The 22,644-nt window shown below is 49.8% G+C and overlaps 6 protein-coding genes across 6 annotated transcripts; 2 read left to right on the forward strand and 4 right to left on the reverse strand.

The window, feature by feature from the left end:
- Positions 1–96: 96 nt before the first annotated feature.
- On the forward strand, positions 97–1,669 carry EV420DRAFT_1733519 (uncharacterized protein; the record flags this gene model as incomplete). Its single annotated transcript, XM_060479957.1, has 5 exons — positions 97–174; positions 229–267; positions 324–365; positions 417–616; positions 875–1,669. 5 exons carry the CDS (start codon positions 97–99, stop codon positions 1,425–1,427), a joined length of 912 nt encoding a protein of 303 aa, XP_060323357.1. The 3' UTR covers positions 1,428–1,669.
- Positions 1,670–3,144: 1,475 nt separating this feature from the next.
- On the reverse strand, positions 3,145–4,361 carry EV420DRAFT_1583231 (uncharacterized protein; the record flags this gene model as incomplete). Its single annotated transcript, XM_060474723.1, has 2 exons — positions 4,055–4,361; positions 3,145–3,942 (listed from the first exon to the last, which is right to left on the reverse strand). Coding segments are annotated over exons 1-2 (990 nt in total), but the record flags the coding sequence as incomplete, so codon positions are not given.
- Positions 4,362–13,867: 9,506 nt separating this feature from the next.
- Positions 13,868–15,441, reverse strand: EV420DRAFT_1733533 (uncharacterized protein; the record flags this gene model as incomplete). Its single annotated transcript, XM_060479958.1, has 2 exons — positions 13,868–14,250; positions 14,324–15,441. Coding segments are annotated over 2 exons (1,116 nt in total). The 3' UTR covers positions 13,868–14,249.
- EV420DRAFT_1733535 (uncharacterized protein) lies at positions 15,442–16,840 on the reverse strand (the record flags this gene model as incomplete). The annotated part of the gene is made up of 9 exons (XM_060479959.1): positions 15,442–15,500; positions 15,556–15,699; positions 15,749–15,950; positions 15,999–16,186; positions 16,245–16,313; positions 16,365–16,495; positions 16,550–16,673; positions 16,745–16,764; positions 16,824–16,840. The coding sequence occupies 9 exons, from the start codon at positions 16,838–16,840 to the stop codon at positions 15,442–15,444; spliced, it is 954 nt and encodes a 317-aa protein (XP_060323360.1).
- A 272-nt stretch (positions 16,841–17,112) lies between these two features.
- On the forward strand, positions 17,113–19,154 carry EV420DRAFT_1486172 (uncharacterized protein; the record flags this gene model as incomplete). Its single annotated transcript, XM_060470352.1, has 11 exons — positions 17,113–17,202; positions 17,292–17,342; positions 17,435–17,578; positions 17,604–17,860; positions 18,011–18,054; positions 18,107–18,179; positions 18,297–18,528; positions 18,578–18,636; positions 18,689–18,764; positions 18,800–18,861; positions 18,920–19,154. The coding sequence occupies 11 exons, from the start codon at positions 17,113–17,115 to the stop codon at positions 19,152–19,154; spliced, it is 1,323 nt and encodes a 440-aa protein (XP_060323361.1).
- Positions 19,155–21,441: 2,287 nt separating this feature from the next.
- EV420DRAFT_1650768 (uncharacterized protein) lies at positions 21,442–22,263 on the reverse strand (the record flags this gene model as incomplete). Its single annotated transcript, XM_060478494.1, has 1 exon — positions 21,442–22,263. The coding sequence occupies one exon, from the start codon at positions 22,261–22,263 to the stop codon at positions 21,442–21,444; it is 822 nt and encodes a 273-aa protein (XP_060323362.1).
- Between the last annotated feature and the right edge of the window lie 381 nt (positions 22,264–22,644).

Genomic DNA, 22,644 nt, shown 5'->3' on the forward strand with positions numbered 1-22,644 from the left:
CGTGTATGTTGAAGACTTTGACTTGGTTTCCGAAACTGATCCAGGTGCGTTGCATACCTCCTACCAACGCAGCTCTTCTGATCCTCCATCAGCACTATGTCTTCAACGATTATGAATGACAAACATTCGCAACAGCTGAGCCATTGCAAGACTGCCGATGACCAAGCAGAGCAGGTGTGCTTGAAGTATTCGTCCAGTAGAACATTCGATATTGATTCTGTGCTACAGGTGTCCTCGACAATGCCTCAGGAACCCAATAGCCCTTCTGTAGGTGCCCCATTGATCTCTCATACATCACTGTCAACGAGCGCCCTTTCTACTAGGATTTAAACGTCTCAGCCTCTCCACGCAGCTCCTATTCCATGGTATGCTATCCCTATGTGTAAATTGAACTCGTCTTGCTAATTGTGCGCTAGGAAGGAAAGATACAGAAGCTAGGGGGGCTGGAAGCGAGGTTAGCGCAAGAGTACGGCGTGGCAGACGCCGACGCAATTCGCCAAGAGACCAAAGCCAGATCTACGTCCGTAGGCGATCCCCGTTACCACGAATACATGCAGCTTTATGAACTCAACTACCTTCGTCGTCGTATGGCTAGGACCACGGCGGGGTGTCGAATGTAAGCAGAAAGGTATGAGACCATTCTATCCATCGATCAGCGATACTTGAGTCGAGTACACAGATCGACGGCGTGCAATTTTGGGCGTCATCATCGGTATCAACGCGTACAGTAATGGTCGCTTGAAAGGCTGCGTCTCAGACGCGCTCTCAATCCAGGACTACGTCACCAAAGACCTCGGCGTTCCTCAAGACCACATCCACCTTCTCCTCGACGAATTCGCCACCCGTGCTGACATCATCAACGCGGCCTATCCAGTGACAGCCGCATCCTCCACGGCGACATCATCCTCATCTACTTCGCCGGACACGGCTCCGGCTATCCTGAACCTGGACACCGGGAAGACGGACCTGATAACGCTATAGAGGCAATCTGTCCCATCGATCGTGGCACCGAACTCACCGACGGAACTCTGATCCCTGACATCAGCGACCGAGAGCTCAACGCTATCCTCTCCGTGATCTCTTCCGCCAAAGGACACCGAATCACAGTTTTCCTCGACTGTGGCTTTGTCGGAACTCATTTTAGGGGCTTCCCACCGCCGGGCGCTCGAAGCATCCGTTCACTAATGAACCGTGCTTCCCCACTCGATATGCTTCGTGCTTCAGACAAGGACCTGGCCCACTTCCCTGGCTATCAGTCGGTGTTGGACCCAGATTGGAGTCCGGATGAGGATTGTTTCATAATGGTGGTAGCGTCTCAGGAGTATGGGTATGCGAAAGAGGTACAATTTAAAGGGCAGGACGGCTTTCATGGCATTTTCACGTATTCCCTTCTCCGCGCGCTGAGATCCGAAGACCTGCCGGAATGACCGACGTACATTGACGTCCTATTGACGATGCCGGTGTTTTCTTACCAAACACCGGGGATCATGGGGAGTTCCCGTAGGGACATGCGAGTCTGGTATCAGGACTAAAGGTATTCGAATTAACCATACTTGTTAGTCCTTTGAGAATCGAGTGACACCGTATAACTGGATAAGATTGCTTTCGGATTCCTATACAATTCCAACGGATTCTATATATTATAAGTGGATACTCTGGTCTTGCTCCAATCCCAACTTTGAGGTATCATGCTATTTGCTATCTGAACCCGAGCATTGTACTTCCATCATTTGTGGACTGTAACTTGTAAGACAGCTGTGTCAGACTAGGACACTCGGCAGTCTCACAATTATCCCAGCTGTTGGAAGCGAATCAAATTTCTACATGCCAAGGTACATACCGGTACAACAAAGAAATAACACATAAATTATCCAAATACAAAAGCTGTTCAGAGAGCAAATAACGAAATCCTAGCACCCCCACCCACCGCCCATCATCGCTCTTGGGGCCCGCGGCGCGCCTGGGATGGTCATCGCACGCGGTGCCCTCGGAACTGGTATCGGTATCGGTATAGACGTCATCCTCAATGACGGCTCCTCCTCCTCCCGCTTAACCACAACAGGCACCGGCCCATCCCTCTCCCCCTTCCCTACTTTCTTCTTCTCCCGCTCCTTCTTCCAATCATCCAGCGTCATCTTACGGCGCTTTTGGGGCGAGTTGGGGTTTGACTGGGATTTCATCTCGGGGAGTGATTTTGATACGTTTGGTGAAGGCGGCGAGGGTGGTGATGGAGGAGAATGTGAGGAGAATAGTTGAGACCGGATTGTGGGAGAAGCGGATGATGGGAATGAAGATGAGGGATTGTGCGATGGCGGCGTCTTCGGTGATACAAGGAACAGGCCGGGAATATCAGGTGAAGGGGTCCTCATCACGGGCGACGGCGATTTAAGACACGTCGGTGGTTCTGTATCTGGTTCTTTCCTCTTCTTTCCTGGACTCATGATAGCTGGTTCCGCTGCCGGGGCGTTAGGCGTTGGCAGTGGTAGGTCGACTATCATACCATCAGGGGTTTCTAAAGGCGGAGTGTCCGGCGTGGAGTCCGGAGATTCTTTCGCTCGCGGTCTTCGTTTAGGTAGTGAAGGTCGTCGAGGTGCTTCTGCAAGCGTAAAGTGGTCTTTATCGACCCTTGGCGGCGGTGGACTCCCATGAGTTTGGATAGGTGGCGTCGATGGTAATTTTTTTGAAGGTTTTCGCTTGGGCAAAGGAGGTCGCGGAGGTGGTTCAGACATGGACACATCTGATGAGCTGGTCGCCCTCGAATCAACAACCATGCCTTCCAATGTATCTGCACTCAGTGCGTCCGGCGTCGAACCAGGTGACGTTCTTCTCCTTCTCGACAGCGCTGGCGGTACAGGCGAAGTCAATAGTGAATCGTGGGTCAAAAGTGGCATCGTCGAGTCCTCCGTCTTGAGAATCGGTGACATTAACGACAGTTTTGCAAATTCGTCTGTTGGGCTCAACAGCGACGGCGACGTTGGCATTCGTGCTTGACCCTTCCTCATTTTGGGCGGCACTACCCCTCCTTGCTCCGTCACTTTTTCCACCGGCAAGACCGCTCCCTTCACTTCCTTTCGCTTCTGCTTTCCTTTTCCTGCTACAATCTCGACGCCACCTCGTTCCCTTGCCCTGGTCTTGAATCCTCTCTGTTTCCCGACCAGCGGACCCAGGTTGTCAGCCTTCCAATCCCCTCTGCGCATCGCTTCGAGTGCACAACCCATCCTGCCGTCGCATGCGCAAGTCATGAAGGCTCCTTCCAAGGCGTCAACAGCTTCGACCTTCCCTTCCTCGCCGCCATGTATGGGGTGGGCATCGTCCCATTCCCATCCCAGGACTATCTCATCTCCGGCGCTTAGCTCTTGTATAGCATACACGCCCCATCCGCCGTCTTCGTTTGCATGTATTTCGGCATTGGGATAACAGCCCGAGCGGATCCAGCGGGCGGCATTACCCGCAAGTCTCGCATCGAGAGCCACACCACAATCATCGGAGTCGTCATGCGAAGGAATGAGATGGACGAATACTCTCGGGACTCGTGCATATGCATACCCGTTGAGCGGATCCTCGACGTACGACCGCGCACTTGTGACTACTGAGAGATAAGGAATAAGAAACGTCCCTGGACCGACGCGCTGGGCGGTATGCAATGTATATGTCGGCGGAAGGACGGAATCAGGCGGGGAAGGTAAATGCAAGAGGTATGTAAGGTGGGGGTCCGACGCCGCTGGGGGACTGGAATGTGGCGTAGGCGAATGGTTGGGGGAATGCAGTCGGAGGATATCCTGCTCGATACGAACGTATGTCTGACGTTCTTCCTCTTCGTCGACTTCGTCCCCTCGTCGCCTGCTCCCGCCTTCACCCTTGCACACCCAGCAGCGCCACTCGTCGGGCTCGTTGACTCCGGCGTAAATCCCAAAGCATGCGGCATGGCACCATCTAAGTAAGGTAAATGTATTCGTAAACCAATTTCGGAATAGAGTTTGCAGAAGAGAGGTAAAATAAATGGCTTGTGAGCGCAAGCTGGGAGAAGAATGAGGGTGCTGCCTACCTCAAGCAGTCCTCACAGCCAATGCTAAACCCGAACCCATCATCATGCGGCAGCTCACATATGCACCGGAGTGTAGGATCGTCAGGAGAGAATATTTGCTTGGTCGTCGTTGAGGTAGAAGCACGGGGTGAAGAAGAGGAAGCACGGGGTGAAGTGTAATGGGATGTAATTGTGGCGCCGTTACCGTTCCTGCTGCTGCTCGAGCTCGACGAGCTCCTCGAGTAGTCATGGTCGTTCATCACGGGGCTGAGTTCGCATATATACAGTCGTCGTTGTCGATATCGGCAAATATGGGTGAAAGAGGGAAAACAACAAGGACGCACGGACCAGCGAGCCGCTATCCATCGAATGACAAAGCACCGTTACGTCATGCCGCTACTTGCCGAGAGTACCGCCGGCCGAATGTTGGCATTTGCCGAACTCTGCGAACTCTGTATCGGCCGAGTCGTCTGTAATCTGAGGTTAGGTTGCTAATCTGGTTCTTCAATATCGTGCCGCGGCGAATAAGAATGCAGCTCTACTACTACTTATTTCTTTCTACGGTTACTTGAAGTACTGTCAAGCTTGAAGAGCCCGGTACCAAACAACTCTTCATTCCTTTGCTGTAACCAGGCCCTACACAAAAGTACTAGTACTTATGATTCAAATACACAGTGCCAAAATGCAGTAAAATGTCTGTATATTAAATAGAACAGCCATAGAATTAAAATAAATCTGACTCTTCACTCTCCACAATATCACTTTCCTCTGAGTCCTCATCATCACTCTCTACAATACCACCTTCCTCCGAGTCCTCATCATCACTCCACAATACCACCTTCCTCACTCTCCACAATACCACCTTCCTCACTCTCTACAATACCACCTTCCTCCGAGTCCTCATCATCACTCTTCACAATATCACCTTCCTCCGAGTCCTCATCATCAGTCTCAGCTTCACCTCTCTTTTTCTGAACCACTGGAATACACATTGTATGACATAGGGAAGATATCTTCCTCACTGGAGGTGGAACAGTCTGGTGATGGCCTTCAAAAGGTGACTATTGGATGATGGCTGACAAGTCTAGATACTCTGTCGAGAAGAAAAGCTTCAAGAAGCCAACCTCAACATTTTGTCCCTTTCTTATGCTGAACATCTGTGGACCATTACCAGTCCTCAGGCTCCGCCAGCTGATGAAGGCGTTGTATCCGATGGTCTGTGATCCTCCAGGGCGGAGGGGGGCATTGTTAGCGACCGATTACACAAACAAGATCAAACAACTAAGCGTGACTCGCACTTCGGTCAGGCGCTTTATGTTGCTCGCAGGTTTGCGTGCAGGGAGCTTCCGCTTAGTTTAGCGAGAGTGAGTTCAGACTAAGTTATCGGGTGAATAAACTTTAGTTCGAGACTGAGGTTTAAGACCTGCAGTCGAGCTACTTAAATACAGTTTGAGTCGTTCTAAATATACTACAAGAGTCTGTAACGGTGCAGGAAACACACGATACCAGCATGGTAGAATGCGATCAAGAACAGAAAGTTAGCATAGCAGGATTACGATGACATTGATAAGATAAGATAAAGCATGAAATCGTAATATTACCCCCCTGTTAAGGCAGTCGTCCCGGCTGCGGTGTCGTCTGGCTTCGGTAGGTGTGCGCCGACTAAGGAGTTCGGGTTCGGTTTAACTAGATACTCCTTAATTGCTTGAACCAGTGGGTGATCGACCTCAGATTCCGTTACTGACTCTGTTTCGGACCAAGAGTCAGATTCGTCTCCGTTTTCCCACCAATTTTGAGGAGGGCGAGTAATGAAGGACACTTGTTCGTAGTCCTCAATCGCCTCCCTGGCGTTGTCAAGTTCTTGCTCATCTACCCAGGAGTTTTCCTCTCGCGGATAGCCTTTCCACTTTATGAGATATTCGATTTTGGTGCGGCGTTTCCTTCCTCTTCCCATCGTTTGCTCTTGTCGATCGATGATCTCTTCTACCTCATATTGTTCTTGTCCATCCACGAGGTCTGGTGGTGGTGCCATAGGCTGTATCTGGATTGGGAACTCCGGCGGGTGATAAGGAGTTAGCAAGCCTTCGTTGAACCGATTATGAATCTTCCAGCCCGGCGGTAGTTTGAGTTCATAGGCGGAGGCACCCTTCTTTGATAATACTTTGAAGGGTCCGACGCATTTGTCTCCGAGCTTTTTCATTGGTCGGGGAAGATGTAGGTTGGTAGAGTCCAACCAGACTTTGTCTCCTGGTTGGTACTCTATTGCGGTCTGCTGATGCTTATCATATTGTCGTTTCATGGTTTCGGCTGCCTTTTCTAAGGCCTTCGCTGTTTGCTCGTGGATTTTTTGGATATCTGCAACAAAGTCCCTTGCTGCCGGGTTTGTGCCTTCTTTAATCGTGAGCAGTGCGAGATGAGGCTTTTGCCCATGATTGATTTCGAAAGGGGAGTATCCAGTGGCAGAATGCTTTCGGTTATTGTGTTGGAATGCGGCGAGCGGTAACCAATCGCTCCAGTCGTTCTGCCGATGGTTTATGAAGATTCTGAGATATTTTTCGATTTCTTGGTTCGCCCTTTCGGTTTGTCCATCCGTTTGCGGGTGATAGGCTGTGGATGGGTTTCCCTGGATGTGTAGCATCTCATACAACTCCTTCATGAATTTGGATACGAACTGGGGTCCTCGGTCCGAGATCACCTTTTGAGGCATTCCGTGTTTGGCCCATACGTGATCTCTGAGGATCTTGGCCCATCCCACTGAGGACAGCTCTGTGGAACATGGTACGGGAATGACTTCCTTGGAGAATTGGTCTACGATCATTAGGATGGCGTTGTACCCATTGGAGTCTGGTAATTCTCCTATCATGTCAACTGTGATGTGCTCCCATGGTCGAGAGGGTACTGCATGGGGATGTAATGGTGCTCTCTTCCGTTGCATGCTTGTCTTGGTGCGTTGGCAGGCTTCACAGCCTTTTACGTATCGTTCTACATCGTTTTTGAGTTTTGGCCACCAATACTCCCGTTGTACGAGCTCCTTGGTCTTCTCGATTCCGGGATGTCCGGCGGTGATATGATCATGATGTATGGCAATCAGTTCTCCTCGTAATTTGGCGTCCCGAGGGATGTAGAGTCGTCCATCGTAATACATTAGTCCTTCCTTTTGGGTGATACCGTGGGGGTGGTGAATAGATGCTTCTATCCCCTGGTCCCACTTGGTGATATCCCTCAGTGCCGATCTGATCCTTTTGTGAATTTCTTCCTCCCCTGGCATGATGAGGGCTCTGAACATCTCGGGTTTGAGCACTACGACCTCTTTATTATCTTCCCCACCCTGGTCATGATCTGCTCGTCGGGATAATAGGTCCGCCTTCTTGTTCGCGGTTCCTGGCTTATGGTGAAGGGTGAAGTGGTATTCCGCCAACTCCGTTACCCACCGTGCTTGTCTACGGTTGAGCTTCTGAGGTTTTTGGAAGTACTGGAGGTTTTGGTGATCCGTCCAGATTTCGAAATCTTGTTGCGCCCCCATGAGATAATGCCTCCAGTCCTCTAGGGCCAGCATGATAGCGAGGAGCTCCTTATCATATATCTCGTAGTTTCGTTCTGTCACTGTTAGGGCTTTGGACAAGAACGCTACGGGCCTCCATTTGCCTTCCTGTTCTTGGGATAATACCACGCCTATGGCTCCTTCACTGGCGTCTGCTTCGACGCGGTATCTTCCCGTTCGTGTGGGTATTGCCAATACTACTTCCTCTGCTAGCTTCCTTTTTATCTCCTGAAATGCGTTCTCCTGTGCGGTTCCCCATTTCCAGTCGGTTTTTCCAGTGAGTTGGGTTAGAGGTCGCACATGTTTGCTGTAATCCTGAATGAACCTTCGGTAAAAGTTGGTGAACCCCAGAAACGATTGTAGCTCTCGTTTCTTCGTTGGTTGGGGCCATTCTGTGATCCCTTTAACTTTTACGGGGTCCATGCGGATCGATCCTTGGCTGATGATTACTCCGAGGTATTCGGTTTCTAGTACCTCGAATTCGCATTTTTCGGCTTTAAGGAAGAGGTTGTTGGCGCGGAGAATGGCTAATACCTCCTTTACGACTTCTCGATGTTTGTCCTCGTCCTTGGTGCAGATCAGGATATCGTCAAGGTACACAGTGACGTCTTCCCTCGCGATCTGCTCTTTGAATAAGTCGTTCATCATCCATTGAAAAGTGGCTGGTGAGTTGGTGAGTCCGAAGAACATCACCATGGGCTCGAACAACCCTCGATTGGTCCGGAAGGCGGCTTTCCACTTGTCTCCTCCCTTGATGCGCACATTATTATATCCCCACCTCACATCTAACTTCGTGAAATACTTGGCGTCTTTGAGTTGATCCATCAATTCCCCGATGAGCGGGAGAGGATAGCGATTTTTGATGGTCATCTCGTTTAGCTTGTGATAGTCTTGTACGGGTCTCAGCTTCCCGTCCTTCTTTTTGACAAAGAAGAATGGTGATGCCATCGGGGATTTGGAAGGTCGAATTCTTCCTGACTCTAGGTTTTCATCAAGAAATTTGTCTAGCTCCTCCTGTTTGTTTGGGTTAAGAGGGTAGACCTTGCAGTCTAGACTGGCATTTGCGTTTGGTACTAGTTCGATTGCATGGTCCCATGGTTTTTGCGGTGGTAGCTCGTCAAAGTTTTCTTTTGCAAAGACGTCTCGGAATTCCTGGTACGGTTCCGGTACTATTTCCTCAAATGTCTTTGCCTCCTTTGCTTGGTTGGCTTTGGCAGCTAGCTCATTCACCTTGCTTCCCATGGCTCGAACGTGTAAGGCTTCTTTGAAGTCGATGACAAGGATGGTATCCCCTTCTTCTACTTCATTTCCCCAATGTTGTTCTGGGTCTTCGTCAGGGAGAAGAAAGGGTACTTTGCGGCATGTGCACTGGGCTAGGGTTACCGCTCCTGTTTTCCAGTCTATGATGGGGTTGTGTCGTTTAAGCCAGTCATGTCCCAGGAATAAGGGTACGTTTCCCAGGTCCACGATGGCCAGGTCGATTTTTTCGTGATGATCCCCAATGGTCATTCGGAGCTCCACTACTTCGGTAATATCTCCTCCTTTGTTTCTGCTGCCATCTGCATTATACACCGCCTGCGCTTTTGGCAGTTTTACCATGTTTAGTTGGTGTTCTTGTATGAACGACCGGTTTATGCAGCTCCCGGTGCACCCGCTGTCGATCAAGGCATCGACAGCTTTGGTCTGGGCCGTGTCCAGGGTTTCTAATTGAACCCGAACGTTGACGCTTCTCCCCTTCCCTCCTCGTATGTACTGTGGGGGTACTCGTAGGTCTTCCATGTTTTGTAGACATTGTTCTCGTTGCCGATACGTTTCCTCAGGGGAGCCAATGAGATCTAGGACTAGATCTTCGTCTACCTCGATTAGGCGTCGAGGGTGTATCCACATGCGGAGGGTGGCGAGTTTTCCTTCCATAGTCTTTTCTTGCCTCATTTTTCTCCTTACCCACTCTGCGCTGTGTGGCTTTAGCCACCCTCGGTCCCACTTGTCGTTGTAGTATTCTTGTTCTAACTCCGTTACCTCGTAGTCTTCTGGGTACTCCTCGGCGTGTATCACTGGGTCTTCCCCTTTGGAACGCATCTTGAGGCTTTGTTGGTAACTGTAGTCATCTTCCTCGTCTGGTACTTCTTCGATAGAAACGGTATTTTTATTGGGAATAGGAGAAGCACATAATGGTCCCACCGACCCGCCCACCGGGGAACACGAGCCCCCGGTGCCATTATGTGTTAGCGATGAAGGGGGTAAACGTACTGTAGAGGGCTGTAAAGGGATGGGGTCCCCGGTCGTCTGGACTGTTCTTTGCGGGGCAGCAGTTTTGTTGCTGGGGATTCGCGTTCCCTCTTGCGGCTCCATTCCACAATGGGGGCAGTCGGTCACTCGTGGCTGGCGCATACATTCCGCCCCCGAGTGGGGTTCTTCACTGCTCGCCTTGGGCTCGGCCGCTCTTCCTCTGTTCCCCGTGCCATCATCTGCCCCCGACGGAGTGAGGTTGATCCCGAGTATCCCGCCGCCTTGTGCAGCGTTAGCCGCTTGTGCTTTCACACCGGTGGCCAAGGATCTTGAATGGGGTTCTTCTTCGTGCACGGTGGTAATCCCCTGTACACCGTTCCTTTTATGCGACTGAGTAATTTCATTTTGTGAATGCGTGACAGATTGATCATTGCCTCGAGTTACTACATGCGGTACATTAGTCTGACCTGCGGGTTTCTGTGATGCACCACTGAATGAAACTAAGTCCTTAGCCGATGCGCGTTTGTCGCTTATGCCGCCGGCTCGTCTTTTACCTCCTCAATCTTCGACGTGGAGGCTTCCTGTTCTTCTTCTTTGATTACTTGCTGATACATTGTGTGAATTTGGGCTCGGGAGAATTTGGGTTGGTGCTTGACGAGCCAGGTGCTCTCGTCCTTGGGACACTTGTTGTCCTGCTTCCGATGTCCTTTGTGACCGCAGCGGAAGCATCGCCCTTCCTTCCGCAGTCGGTCTATCTCCATCGGTTGACCTTGGCCCCCGTACGTGGTGCCCGTTCCCATTTTCCTATCACCTTGGGAATTCCCGGAACTTCCAGCTTTTCCCGTTCCCTTGTTCTGCTGGCCCTGCATGCCTTGATTTCTGCCTATGTCTTCAGCTAGTCCCACTCGGTAGTTGTAGTCCATTTGTTCGACTCGGAACTTCCATTCCGCGTACGTACATGGGAGTGCGGTTCCTGTAGCGTGTATGGCAGTTTTCACGTTTTTCCGGATGGCTGGTTTGAGGATTTCGATCATGTATTCCTCGTTGTGCCGTTTTCCGGATTCCTTGGCTAAACGTTCGAAGTCCCGGAAGAACTCCTTTGCCGACTTATAGGTGTTTTGTCGGATACGCTTGAACTCCTGTAGCTTGAGCTCTACCTCTGCGTCGGTTCAGAATTGGTCTTCGATTATTTGTCGGAAGGTTTGCCATGTGGGGTATCGCAGATATTCGCAAGTTTCGTCGTAATACTCGTCCCTTGCATGATTCCACCAATGTAATGCTTTGTCCGCGAGTCGGAACATGCAGAACACTACCCGATTCGGGCTTTGTCCATGCGCGTTCATAGTAAATTGCTGCGGGAATACGTGGAAGTAGTCCTCGCATTGGTTCAGGAACCTGTCTACGTCGCTTGATTCTCCCTTGAACTTCTCGGGTGGTTCCACCAACTGTGGCTTCACCTGTCCCCATGGGTTCATGTTGGCCACTCCGACTATGAACGGTGGTGGCGTGTTTGGTGGTTGTACAGGGTCTGCGGGGATTGGAATGGCTGCGGGACGTGGTAACGATCGTAGTGCAGGGTTATGATGAGGGGATACAGGTCCTTGCGGCACAGGAGCTGGGACCACGGGAATTGGTGCGGCTGTGCCTGCGCTTCCCGGTGTTCCTGCCGCTGCGAATAACCTACTAGGGTCGACGTACCCGGTTCTCTTGAGAATGGATAGGTGGCTTAAGTCCACCGTTTCTCCGCTTGATGCTTCTGACACGGTTGGTATCGCGTATCGTTCTCCGGGGTCCGTGTAGTTGTCCGGGTGTACTTGGTTCCATAGGAGGGTGGTATGGAAGATCGTTTCTCGATATAGTACTTGTCCTCCCACCTGCGAATCCTTGTTCTGTTGGAAGTATCTTCCCTGATCAGAACCATTCCATGAAAGTTCTCGTGGTAACTTCTTTTCGATCCAATGCAGCATTTCCAAATATGTCATATTTTCTAACTCAGCCTCAGTAGGCTCCCGAGCTAGATCCTTCCATGAACTCCGGGATGATGTCTTCGTCTCCATACTCTCCCGCCCGGTGTAACCGCTCCGCATCGATGGCAGCGCGGTTCCAGGGTTCTCGTAGATTTCGCCTTCTTCAAAGTCCGATGGGTCGGACTCGCTCGAAAGGCTCTGTGCTTCCTGTAACGATTCGGTTCCAGTTCCGAATGATTCTGGCCCACTCATTGACCCGGAGTACGACTTGATCGAAGTCGGGTCGTCGGGGTCAGTCCCATACCCAGGGTGCAATGAATGGGACAGGGGTGGCAAGGGGGTGTTCTGGTGCGAGCGGATAGATTGCATAGGGGACGACGGAGGAAGGGGGCTCGATTCCTTCGTATATGAGCCAGGCATCCGCGTAGTCCTGTACTTGTCTGCATATATCGCAGCTGGTGTTGGCGTCGTATGTGGGCTCGCACTGGTCGAGCTCGGTAGTGGCTTCCCTGGCCCTATCGTTGATGATGACTGGGGTGTTCGGACACGTGATGAAGTTGAGGTAACTTCCTTCGTCGTCGGAAGAGTCGTCACGGGCGTAGTAGTTGCCCCAGGTTTCTCCTCGTGAGTCCAGCCTTGGAGGGGACCAGTTGTTGCGCGGCCCTGGGAGCTTGTCGCTGTCACTGTCCTCCTCTCTATCGCTGCTTTCCTCAGCTGAACTGCTTCCAGTTCCATTTTCAGTCGCCCTTCTTTCTCCCAAATTGTATCTAAGCCCTCTCTGATAGAGGCGCTGTCCGTCTGAATCATATCCAGGGTTGGCAGCTGAGTTTTCGGTGGAGGTGGGGGATGGTGCATTCCAGGGGTCGCTTCCTTCGCTTTCCCCTTCGCTTTCCTCTTCGGTAATGGTAGAGAGAACACGCTGGTCCATCCCTTGTTCGTAGATTCCCCGCTCTTCTTCTTCTTCAATGACTGGGCCTCTTTGTGCGGGCCATCCTTCCATCTCGGAGTCGGACTCACTGGACTCGCTTGTGTCGGAGTCCTCTGTGATCCACTCGTCGTCAGTGATGAAGATGAAGTGGATGGTTGGTTCTGGTTGGTCGTCGACGTAGTCGGGAGGGGGTGTGTCCGGTCATCTAGCCTCCGGGTTGGGGGTTTCGACGGGGATAGTTTCTTCGGAGACTGGCTCCTGGTTTCGTCGGTATTCGTATCCATATAGGAATGCGAGATAGGCTATGGCAATAAAGCCTTGTAGTCCAAAGAGGTCGGTGAGGTATTGTTCAATAGGGTTCATTCGTTACTGCTCGTCAACGTGGTTATTGATGAGGAGTAAGAAAGTCTCGAACTAATTGTTAGCGACCGATTACACAAACAAGATCAAACAACTAAGCGTGACTCGCACTTCGGTCAGGCGCTTTATGTTGCTCGCAGGTTTGCATGCAGGGAGCTTCCGCTTAGTTTAGCGAGAGTGAGTTCAGACTAAGTTATCGGGTGAATAAACTTTAGTTCGAGACTGAGGTTTAAGACCTGCAGTCGAGCTACTTAAATACAGTTTGAGTCGTTCTAAATATACTACAAGAGTCTGTAACGGTGCGGGAAACACACGATACCAGCATGGTAGAATGCGATCAAGAACAGAAAGTTAGCATAGCAGGATTACGATGACGTTGATAAGATAAGATAAAGCATGAAATCGTAATAGGCATCAACGGTATTTTCCATACCATTTTTTGCACTTCCCGGTTGATAGAATGGATCTAAAAAAGGCAGGATCTGGTCAGTAAAGCAAGGAGTGAAGACCAACAGGACTACGTACAAATGCTCAAAGAACTGACATTAAAATAGAACATCGAAACATAAAGAGGCACCGATGTGGTATTGTCAATCTTGAATCCATAACTTGTCCCATCAGCGTCAACAAAAATCACACCTTCGATGTTCAGGTTATCGCCGGTAGGCAACCAGTAGCTGGGAGGTGGCTTGAAGCCCGGAGGCGGAGGCGACAAGGAGCAGAAGGGACTCGGAGTGGAGAGGAAGTGACGGGAAGTTGTCATTTCATCGCAGCCAAACTTCTCAATCCCCGAGTGCCTGACGTGGGGCTCGGGGGGCCATGTCATTTTGAGTTTCATACACTCAAGTGTGACCTTTCCGGCGAGGAGGCTCCTTTTGCTAGAATGGTGAAGGTGACAGTAAAACTCAGCGGAACTTCGAAGAACACAGTGGATAGTGTCCGAATCACGGATATCGACTTCGAATGGTATGCGTGTTTGTCCATATTGTCGACAGATCGTGTCCATAATTTCAAAATGGAGAACGCCGCCATCCGTGACAACAACCTCCAACCATGGAAGAAAGTAGTGGCGGAAAAAGGAAGTGAATAGTTCTATGTCACTCTTGTCAAAAGCGGAATACCAGAACATTCCAAACAATGCATATTTGGATATATACGCTGGTACGGCTGCGATGTCCATATCACTTTTGGGAGACCATGTCTTCAGAAATGATTTTGATGCAACCCGACACTGTTCGGCTATTGCCTTGCAGTGCAGAGTGACATCGATGAACCATTCATCCCCACATCGACTCCGATCCTGCAAGAAATCGTCGAAGGATTTGTGTATGAGTCGGATGGGCAAGTCCTCAGTTTCAGGGCTAAGTACACTTCCTAGCATAGCCACGATGTGACGCGAAGGAGGGCTGCCTTCGCCTAGTAGGACAATGTTATCAAGGATGTCTTCTGTCATCCCTGGAGGTGTCTGAGTCACCAACACAGCACCTAGAACGCTTCGCACACACTTTTTAATGTCCGCATTGGCACCCAGGATTTCAGACGCGAGAGTATCCAGAGCCGTGCGGTATAAGGTTATTAGAGCCTCGGTGGCGTCTCTAGGGATTTTTGTGTCTAGGAGAGCCTGCAACCTTGATATTCCCGGAAATGCATGAATAAATTTTGCAACAGTCGCTGCCCAAATGAATAAACCACTCGCCTGTGCCATCAGTTTATTGACAGCATCTAGCTCATTACACTTCTCCAGGAATGCATCATCGCGTATGGTTGCAAACTCTCGCTCCAAATAGAACTGGATATCATGGTTGACATCCTCCGAGGATGTATCTAGATGGAGCGTGGATATGCAGTCTCGTCCCTCGAACGCCGTAGCTATGCGATGAAGCGGTCGGCTGGAAAGAATGAGGCGCATAAACGAAAGTGTCGGACCAAATCCCTCGGCAAGGACAGCCAGCATATCATCAGATGCGTCGCACTCATCCAATCCATCAATGATGACAACCAGAGGTCCTCCATCACCAAGATCAGGAACGGATTCAAGCGGATTACGGAGTAGAAGCTGAAACTGAGCAGACGGTGGCAAGGTCGCGACCGATGGCAATGTCTGGACAACTAGGGAGATGGCCATCCCAATACGGTCGTCGAACATTCCCAAGGCATATGCGATACTGGTGATTAACTTGCTAGCTTTTGAATACTCGATACGGTCGTAGCGAACGAATGCTGCAAGCCGACTGCGTCCTCCGAAATTCGTTGTGAGTAACTCATGGAGAGTTCCCATCAGGGAACTCTTCCCCATCCCCGCCAATCCTTTGCACCACATTGTCCTGCCATCACACTGGGCAATCCACGACACCATGATGTTTATTGTCGCCACACGCGTTCCTTGCATACATCACGATTTGGGGCCTAGCTCTTGAGGCGGATGGAGATCTCGTAGCCGTTCTCTCATGACTAAAGGTGTCAATGGTGAGCACTCACGAAGCACTGCAGCTGGAAAACGGCGCACCCAGAACATCTACACTTTTCTGGACACCGAGAGTAACAATGACTGCCTCCTTTGCATATCCCATGCTCAAGTGGCTCTTCAGGTCGACGAAAGCCTGACGAAATTTTTCGGCTTGGCCCGATATATCCATCTCGAAGAGATGCTCTGAAAGAACTGTCAGATATTGTGAGATGAATGTAACTTAAAAACATACTTATCCCGCTCTCTTTTGTATAGCCTTCAATGAAAATGGCGCACTCGATGGTCTGCTTGAACAAGGAATTATAAATTCCCTGTAATCGAACACACTGCTCTAAGATATCATCCTTGCTGAATGCATCATATGCTGATATCATGTCTGTGTAAAGATCACGTATAGCTTGATTCGTGTCGTGCTGCTTCTTTAAGACCTTCATCTATGATATGAAGATATCCATGCACTGGGAACACCGTCGACAACCCACCTTGAATCCAATAGAGAGAAATCCCCAAGCGATTGGTAGCCGCAGGGTGCACCTTGGGAAGAGGCTTGTTAAGCAATATGGATTGGCTTGTAAAATATCACCTACATTCGCGAGAACATCGATCATCTGCTTCACAGCCTCGAGCACCGTGTCCAGAGTGTCATTGCTATCCAGAAGCTTGGAGCCTTCTGAGGGTTTCTCGAATCTCGATGTTAGGGACGACATCGATCATGACACCCTTGGCACTGTCCAACTTGCAAGATATTTTGAGGACTGCAACCTCGGAAGATCCGTTGTATAGATGTATATCAGCACCTGCAGAAAAATCAGCATCTATTAGAATAAAGAAAGAAATACAGCACACACCCGTACTAGTCCCTCCAAACAATTCTCCCAGTTTTTTCTCGACGCTTCCAAGGACCTTGAAATGTGGGCTCAGCCACCACCGACGACGACCGCAAAGCTCCCATAAAACCACGGCTTGCGGGTCGAAGTCACTTGTGAAATCGTGAGACATCCACCAAGATGAGATGAGTGTATATATAACCTACAGCATCAAATTTTGGGTCCACTTCGGCAGGACACCGACTCCATCAATCTTTATTACTTCTGTTTTTTGCTTCTTGTTGGCAGCAGTGATTTCAAGCGAAACCTTGACTCTTTTGTAGGCGCGACCTTGACGATTTCAAGCTCTATATAGCACATTACATAAGGCTGGACCAAGTATTCAAATCTATGACACGAACCACGAATGAAAAGGATCCGACTACAGCGAGGACATATGAGCACATCAATCAAGGAAGAAACAGTGAAAGCGAAACTAACCCTCCTTCATTGGCCATGGTTGTTGGTGCTAACTACCGCAGAGATGGTGGTACAAGGGAAAGGCAAAGCTGACAGCGTGCATGGAAGTCCAACAGCATCTGAATGCATGCAATCCACAAGCGCCTTGGTGAGAAAATGATGTTGCGTACAGCTTCATAAATACTCTCGGTTAAGTTTAAATACCGTGGGAACATCTATTCATGGAATCAATTTGAACTGGCACGCCATCTCGTCCGGCTTCATCCAAGAAAACTAGGTCGTGGCGAGCCTTACTTGAGAATCACCTCAAATGGCAACCTCGTCGACTCTCCTCTCCTCGTTTTTCATTTGCTGCAACAGTTATCGGCCGGTGTTCGCTATGGAAGGGAAGACGAACCAGGTATGTGGTAGTGTTCATTGGTCCATGCCAATACTCATTTATACCTAGCTAGTCGCTGCTGAGCTTACTCCGTATATCGAGTAACCAAGGCCCTGTTAGAGCAACTGCGGAGGGAGCACACTTTTGACTTGATTCTTTGGGTGAGTCTCTTTTTTGATACTGGTGCGACTAATGACTATATTCTCACCTAGCATTGTACCCGCTATCAATGCTGTGAAAATTTGCGCTTGAGGTTCATGCTGAAAAGAAGCGAAGGAGATCTTACCGGTGGAGAAAAGGACGAATGAGGGGTAGTGCCGCTAAAGATGAGGAAAGGCCGAACTCGGATGTCAACGCCGCCATCGCCTTTCAGTCCAAAAGACGCGCTCGCAAAACTGTCCGTTAACATCTCCAGTTCTCAGGACGGAAGATTCGACAATGTCCCCTTTGACCCACGATTCGCTGCCGACTTCACCAATACCACCAGTACTTTCGAGGGGAGGCGAAAATTACCTGTTTTGACACCAGACACGCTGAGCACAGAGCTATTCAAGGACACGGCCGTTGATTCTGTGTCGACGGCAACCAACTCATCAGACGTGCCTATGCGATGCATCTCCACGACCTCCTTTGCCTCCATAAAAATCGCTCTCAACATCGCTTATTCAAACCAACGAGAGTTCGTCGCCACCTAGGACCGACACGTGTCAGGGAGTCTTGAATTGGACTGAGATGGGATGCGAGTCGTCGTATGTGGATGGGTCGAGGAGGTGATTATGGGGAGGGAGTAATCAAACGGGAATAGTGTTGAAAATTCCTCGCTTGGCAGGATGCACTCAGTGCTATCATCACGGCCCCTTTGTGTAGTTCAGTGTACGTCGCCCATGTTCACTGTGTTTTCACAAGCTAACGCGTCATTGGGTAGTATTCCGAACTCTGGGATTTCACACACATCGAGGGTCACCAATATGGTGGATATCGATAAACGGTCAGACGCGGTGAGTTGTTTGGTTGTCGTTTCTCTTCTCCTTATATCTAATGTCGTCTCTCTTGTCCTCAAGTTCACCACTGAGACAGCATACGGCCACTTCTTGAATTCAAGGCAACATTGATAGGATTGCCGGCAACACCACTACGCTCCCTTCCCATCTATCCTCCGTGCAATCGAGTCAGGAATCTAGCATCCAGGATTTTGACTTGCGCGACGATAGACGTAGACGCTTTCCCCGAGGACTAGAAGGGACGGATTTTGGAGGCTGGGAGGGCACCGAGTCGGATCAAGACTGGGTTCAGGTTGCCGCGCACGGGTCGAGTGTGATGCGTGCGCTAGTAACTATCGCTGTCGAGGTGAGCCTATTGATTCCTCTGCATATGACTGATGTAAAACATAATACAGAATGCCTCAATGGAATTCTCGGCACTCCCGGCACTCACATTCCCTCAGCACTCGGACTGGTGAGTGTCGAGCATGTGCTCTGCGTCAAGATCATCGCCAGGCTTTGTCTAGCTCGATGTGCTGGATGTTCGCCTTGTGGGTATATGGAAAGGGAAGGAGGGAGATAGCAGTCAGGAGTCGGATGCAGGTAGCAAGATTGACGTTGAGGCCTAGGGGTGGTAGGCGAAGGGCGCAATAGGCGTGTTGGGATGTCTGGAGAGAATATATGCTTGGTCGTCATCGATGTAAGTCTTAGTCATGGTTCTTCATCGACATCACAGAGCTGAGTTCGCATATATACAGTCGTTGTTGTCGTCACTGGCGAATATGGGCGAAAGAGGGAAAACAACAAGGATGCACGGACCGGCAGGCCGCCATCCGTCGAACGACAAAACAGCATTACAGCATGCCTGGTTGCCGACTAGCCAAGTACTTGCTGTGCTTGCCAGCAATGCACTCCAGTCGACTCGGATTTCGTCTGACTGACATAGCGAGGATTAACTTGGAGCAAAATCGCGTGAACAAAGATGCCGCTTGAAGCTTCAAGATTCGACGGGACAACTCTTTCATCGACGATCGTCATTCGCCGTAACCGGGCCATCCTGCATGAACTTGGGAGAGTAATTTGGGTGGGAACATCATCCTTGTCCAGCTTATTACGAAGTAAATTTATTACCCATAGTCACGTACAAAGATACTTACTGTGTTCAACCATAGATACGCTTATTCTTGGTGTCTCTACTATGCAGACACATATTCAAAGCAAGTCCAAACCTCCGGACCTCAAGATCTCATCCATCATGGCTGATTTGCAGCCTTCAGGCCGCCAACTTCATACCATTTTCCTTTTGACTATGTTGTAGATTTTCCACCTTCTCCCATTCAACGGAGCCGGAGGATATATACCAGTCGACGCCAAGCACTCCGAAGGCTAACGCGTTACACGCCAAACTTGTCACCTACTTCTCCAGGGGTCTATTCACCTCCCTTATCATCACCGTGTCCGATTATCAACCCAGATTCTGTGGGACATGAGCTGTCGTCCATGAGTCCGCTACAGATCAAGTCCGCATTCGCTATCATAGGTTGACAATGACTTTGGGCTGCTCTGTAGCCCTGCATGTGGCATGGGATGGAGTTTCAAGCTCGATCTTTGTCTGGCAACTACCCCTGTCAGTAAAGGGCGGGGAGGTGGAAGACTGCAATCCATCGTTATCGATTCCAGTGTGGTTATGTGCGCGCGTTGCTTCAGTCAGGTCTGGCTGGTTTTCCGCCCAGAAGCTATTCGACTCATGCGCCATTCAGGAGGGAAGGCTGTGTCCTTTCTGTGCTGGAGGAAGACTGCGCACCCCAAAAGCAAAGCACAATCTCACTAGGACGCTGCGATATTCCCCTTCCATTGGGCGAACTCTTCATTGATCTGGTCGTCACCATTGTCCCTTTCGGGTTCAGAGCCTTCCTCCGAAGTCCCTCGAACAAATCTTCTCCACGCCGATTAGAGCCACCCTCGACGGCGAATTTCCTGTTGATGTCAAATTTATGCCCTTTTCGCGTAGACCCAGAATTGCTGCCCCATTTATGCAAGCAGCAGCATTTTGAAAGGCCGCAACGCGCTTTTGGAGAGATGTAAGCTTTGTCCAGGCGCTATCTTTTTTCATGAACACTAATATATACTCTATTTCTAGGTATGACGGTTTCTCACGCTGAGGATGATCCTCTGCCTGGCATCTACTAGTATTCCTATGATGAAGACAGTGATCTCCAATCTGACTTGGACGAGGATCCCCCTCGAGTGTCTAACAGCACGACCATAGAACCACAACCGGGAGCACTTTCCCGTGCCTTATCTCCCTTCAATATCACAGACTTGAATACAGTACAGCCCGCGCCACCCAAATTCTGCAGGGGTGCAAGGTGATCTGTAGCATCGATATTCGACTCGCCACCCTTCTCTGCCACAAAGGACGAATCTGCAACCGATGTACCTCCTCAAAGACAGTCTACGTCAGCAGTTAAGAATGGACCTTACCCACCGACTTTGGCTTCTCTGGCTTCATCTTTACGACTGGGAAGCATGCAACAGCCTCGGAGTGATGGCCTCAATGGCGCGCGCCACTGTCTAGGATGCCGGGATGCTAATTCCCGAATGGGCAGTCAATTAGCGCTCTCTCTTCTCATTGGACATCCTCGTCGAGTGCTTTCCTCGTCTTTTTTCCTTGCCATTTGTCGTGAGGAGATTTGGAGTGATGGTTGCGCATGTAGACGGGCAAATGGCTAGCTCGACTAATCCTTGGACACAGCTTTGGAACTGGTAGAGATTGGCTGACTTCTTTGATAAACGGAACGGAGAAGGAAAACTTGGCCTGCAGTGATGGAGACGAGAGCTATTCGTCGGGTCGTATCTGTTCCAAGATCATCGGGCTAGCGAAGACCTGGACTCGAAGCATTGTCGAAGGAAGCCAAACCTTTTATACGAACATTTCCCCCATGGGAAACCACGTTGCTGCATTTTGATCGTTCGTATCGATGGCTGTTTTCAAAAACGTATTTTGACGTCCACATAGAGTAGAGTAGAGAGCAGCCAGGGCAAGTGAGAAAGAGTAAGCCTTCGAATCACGAGAGATTGTGGCACCTATGACTCATTTACCTGTATACCTCCTTGCAGCAAAAATACGTGGGATGAGATCTGATCATTGCGAGAGCGGCATGGCTGTAGGGGAAGATACGGGACAGGAAAAGCAGACATCGGCATAAGAATTTCTGAGAGTTGAAATGTATAGACATTTTCAAAAGAAATAGATGGTAATTGAGGTACTGATACTGTACTATAAGTCTCCAACGTCCCATACCATACATGTGCGTGAATTATAAGTGATAACTCTCGTTCCATCTGGAGTAGCATCTATATGATACGGCCCCCAATGCTCGGGAATGCCGTGGCGAAAGAGGATGTCACCCGTTTCCAAACTTTGGATGATTAGGCATTTGTTCAGTTCATAGGTAATCTTTTCTCCAAAGAGCAAGACCCTTCCCACTCGACCATCTAATACAACAATGACCTTACCACCCAAGGCCATGTCGAATACACTCGTCACATCCGAATTCAAGTCACAAAGCGCAATTTTTGTTCCATCATCAGAGTCACCAACCAGGTATTTATCACTGTGAAGGGAGTCAAAGACAGCAGCACCCGTCCGTGCATCACATAGCTGTATAGTGTCATTGTGGTACCTCAATAGAATTGTTGATCCACTTCGATTAATTTGTAATTCTCGATGTGCCGGAATTGATGTCCATACAAAGTTGTCTTCTTGACAGATGGTAATCTTCATAAAAAATCCAGCGTTATGTGCGAGGACGATGCCATTGTCATATACTTCCTTTGAGACGGCCTTGGTGTTAGGCAGCGACAACAGGTACGTTTTGAACGTTTGAGTTCGGGAGTCAAAGAGACCGATGCAAAGCCATGAAGCGGTACCGATGGTCTCCTGTGAAGTATAGTTGGGGATTTGGGGTAGCATTATCCATTCTGATGTTGGCGGAGGTGTCAAAGTTTCTTTTTCAAACAAGAGTACTGACCGTCCATACGTGTAGACGGTATAAGACTCGTAACTGCTGAAAAATGGAAGTTGAATAATATGGTGCATGTCTGGCGATGATTTCTGTCGTCCCGTGTCGATCTCCCATTGCTGGATGAATACGGATGATGATGAGGTTCTTAAGTGTTGGAGTTTCAAGTATCGCGCATCACAGCGCAGTTGACGTCGGGATCATCGGTTGTCAGGGTTAGTCAGGCAAGAACTCGTTTATTACATCCTGTTGCTTCTATTAGTGTACACGGCGAGTAGATAAATAGGTACTCGAATGAAGACAACCCTCGCCTGTTTGCGAGGGTTCCCTGCTATATCCGGGTGAGCGGCTGGAGAATTACCGCTTATCTCAACACAAACAGGCAGCATAACCCACAGTCCTTGTCGCTCTCGTTCTCTGTGCTGACTCTCGAGACTATCGCTACACCGCCACCCCGA

The sequence above is a fragment of the Desarmillaria tabescens genome (genome assembly GCF_030435595.1).
Source record: "Desarmillaria tabescens strain CCBAS 213 chromosome Unknown EV420scaffold_82, whole genome shotgun sequence".
NCBI classification, from domain to species: Eukaryota; Fungi; Basidiomycota; class Agaricomycetes; order Agaricales; family Physalacriaceae; genus Desarmillaria; species Desarmillaria tabescens.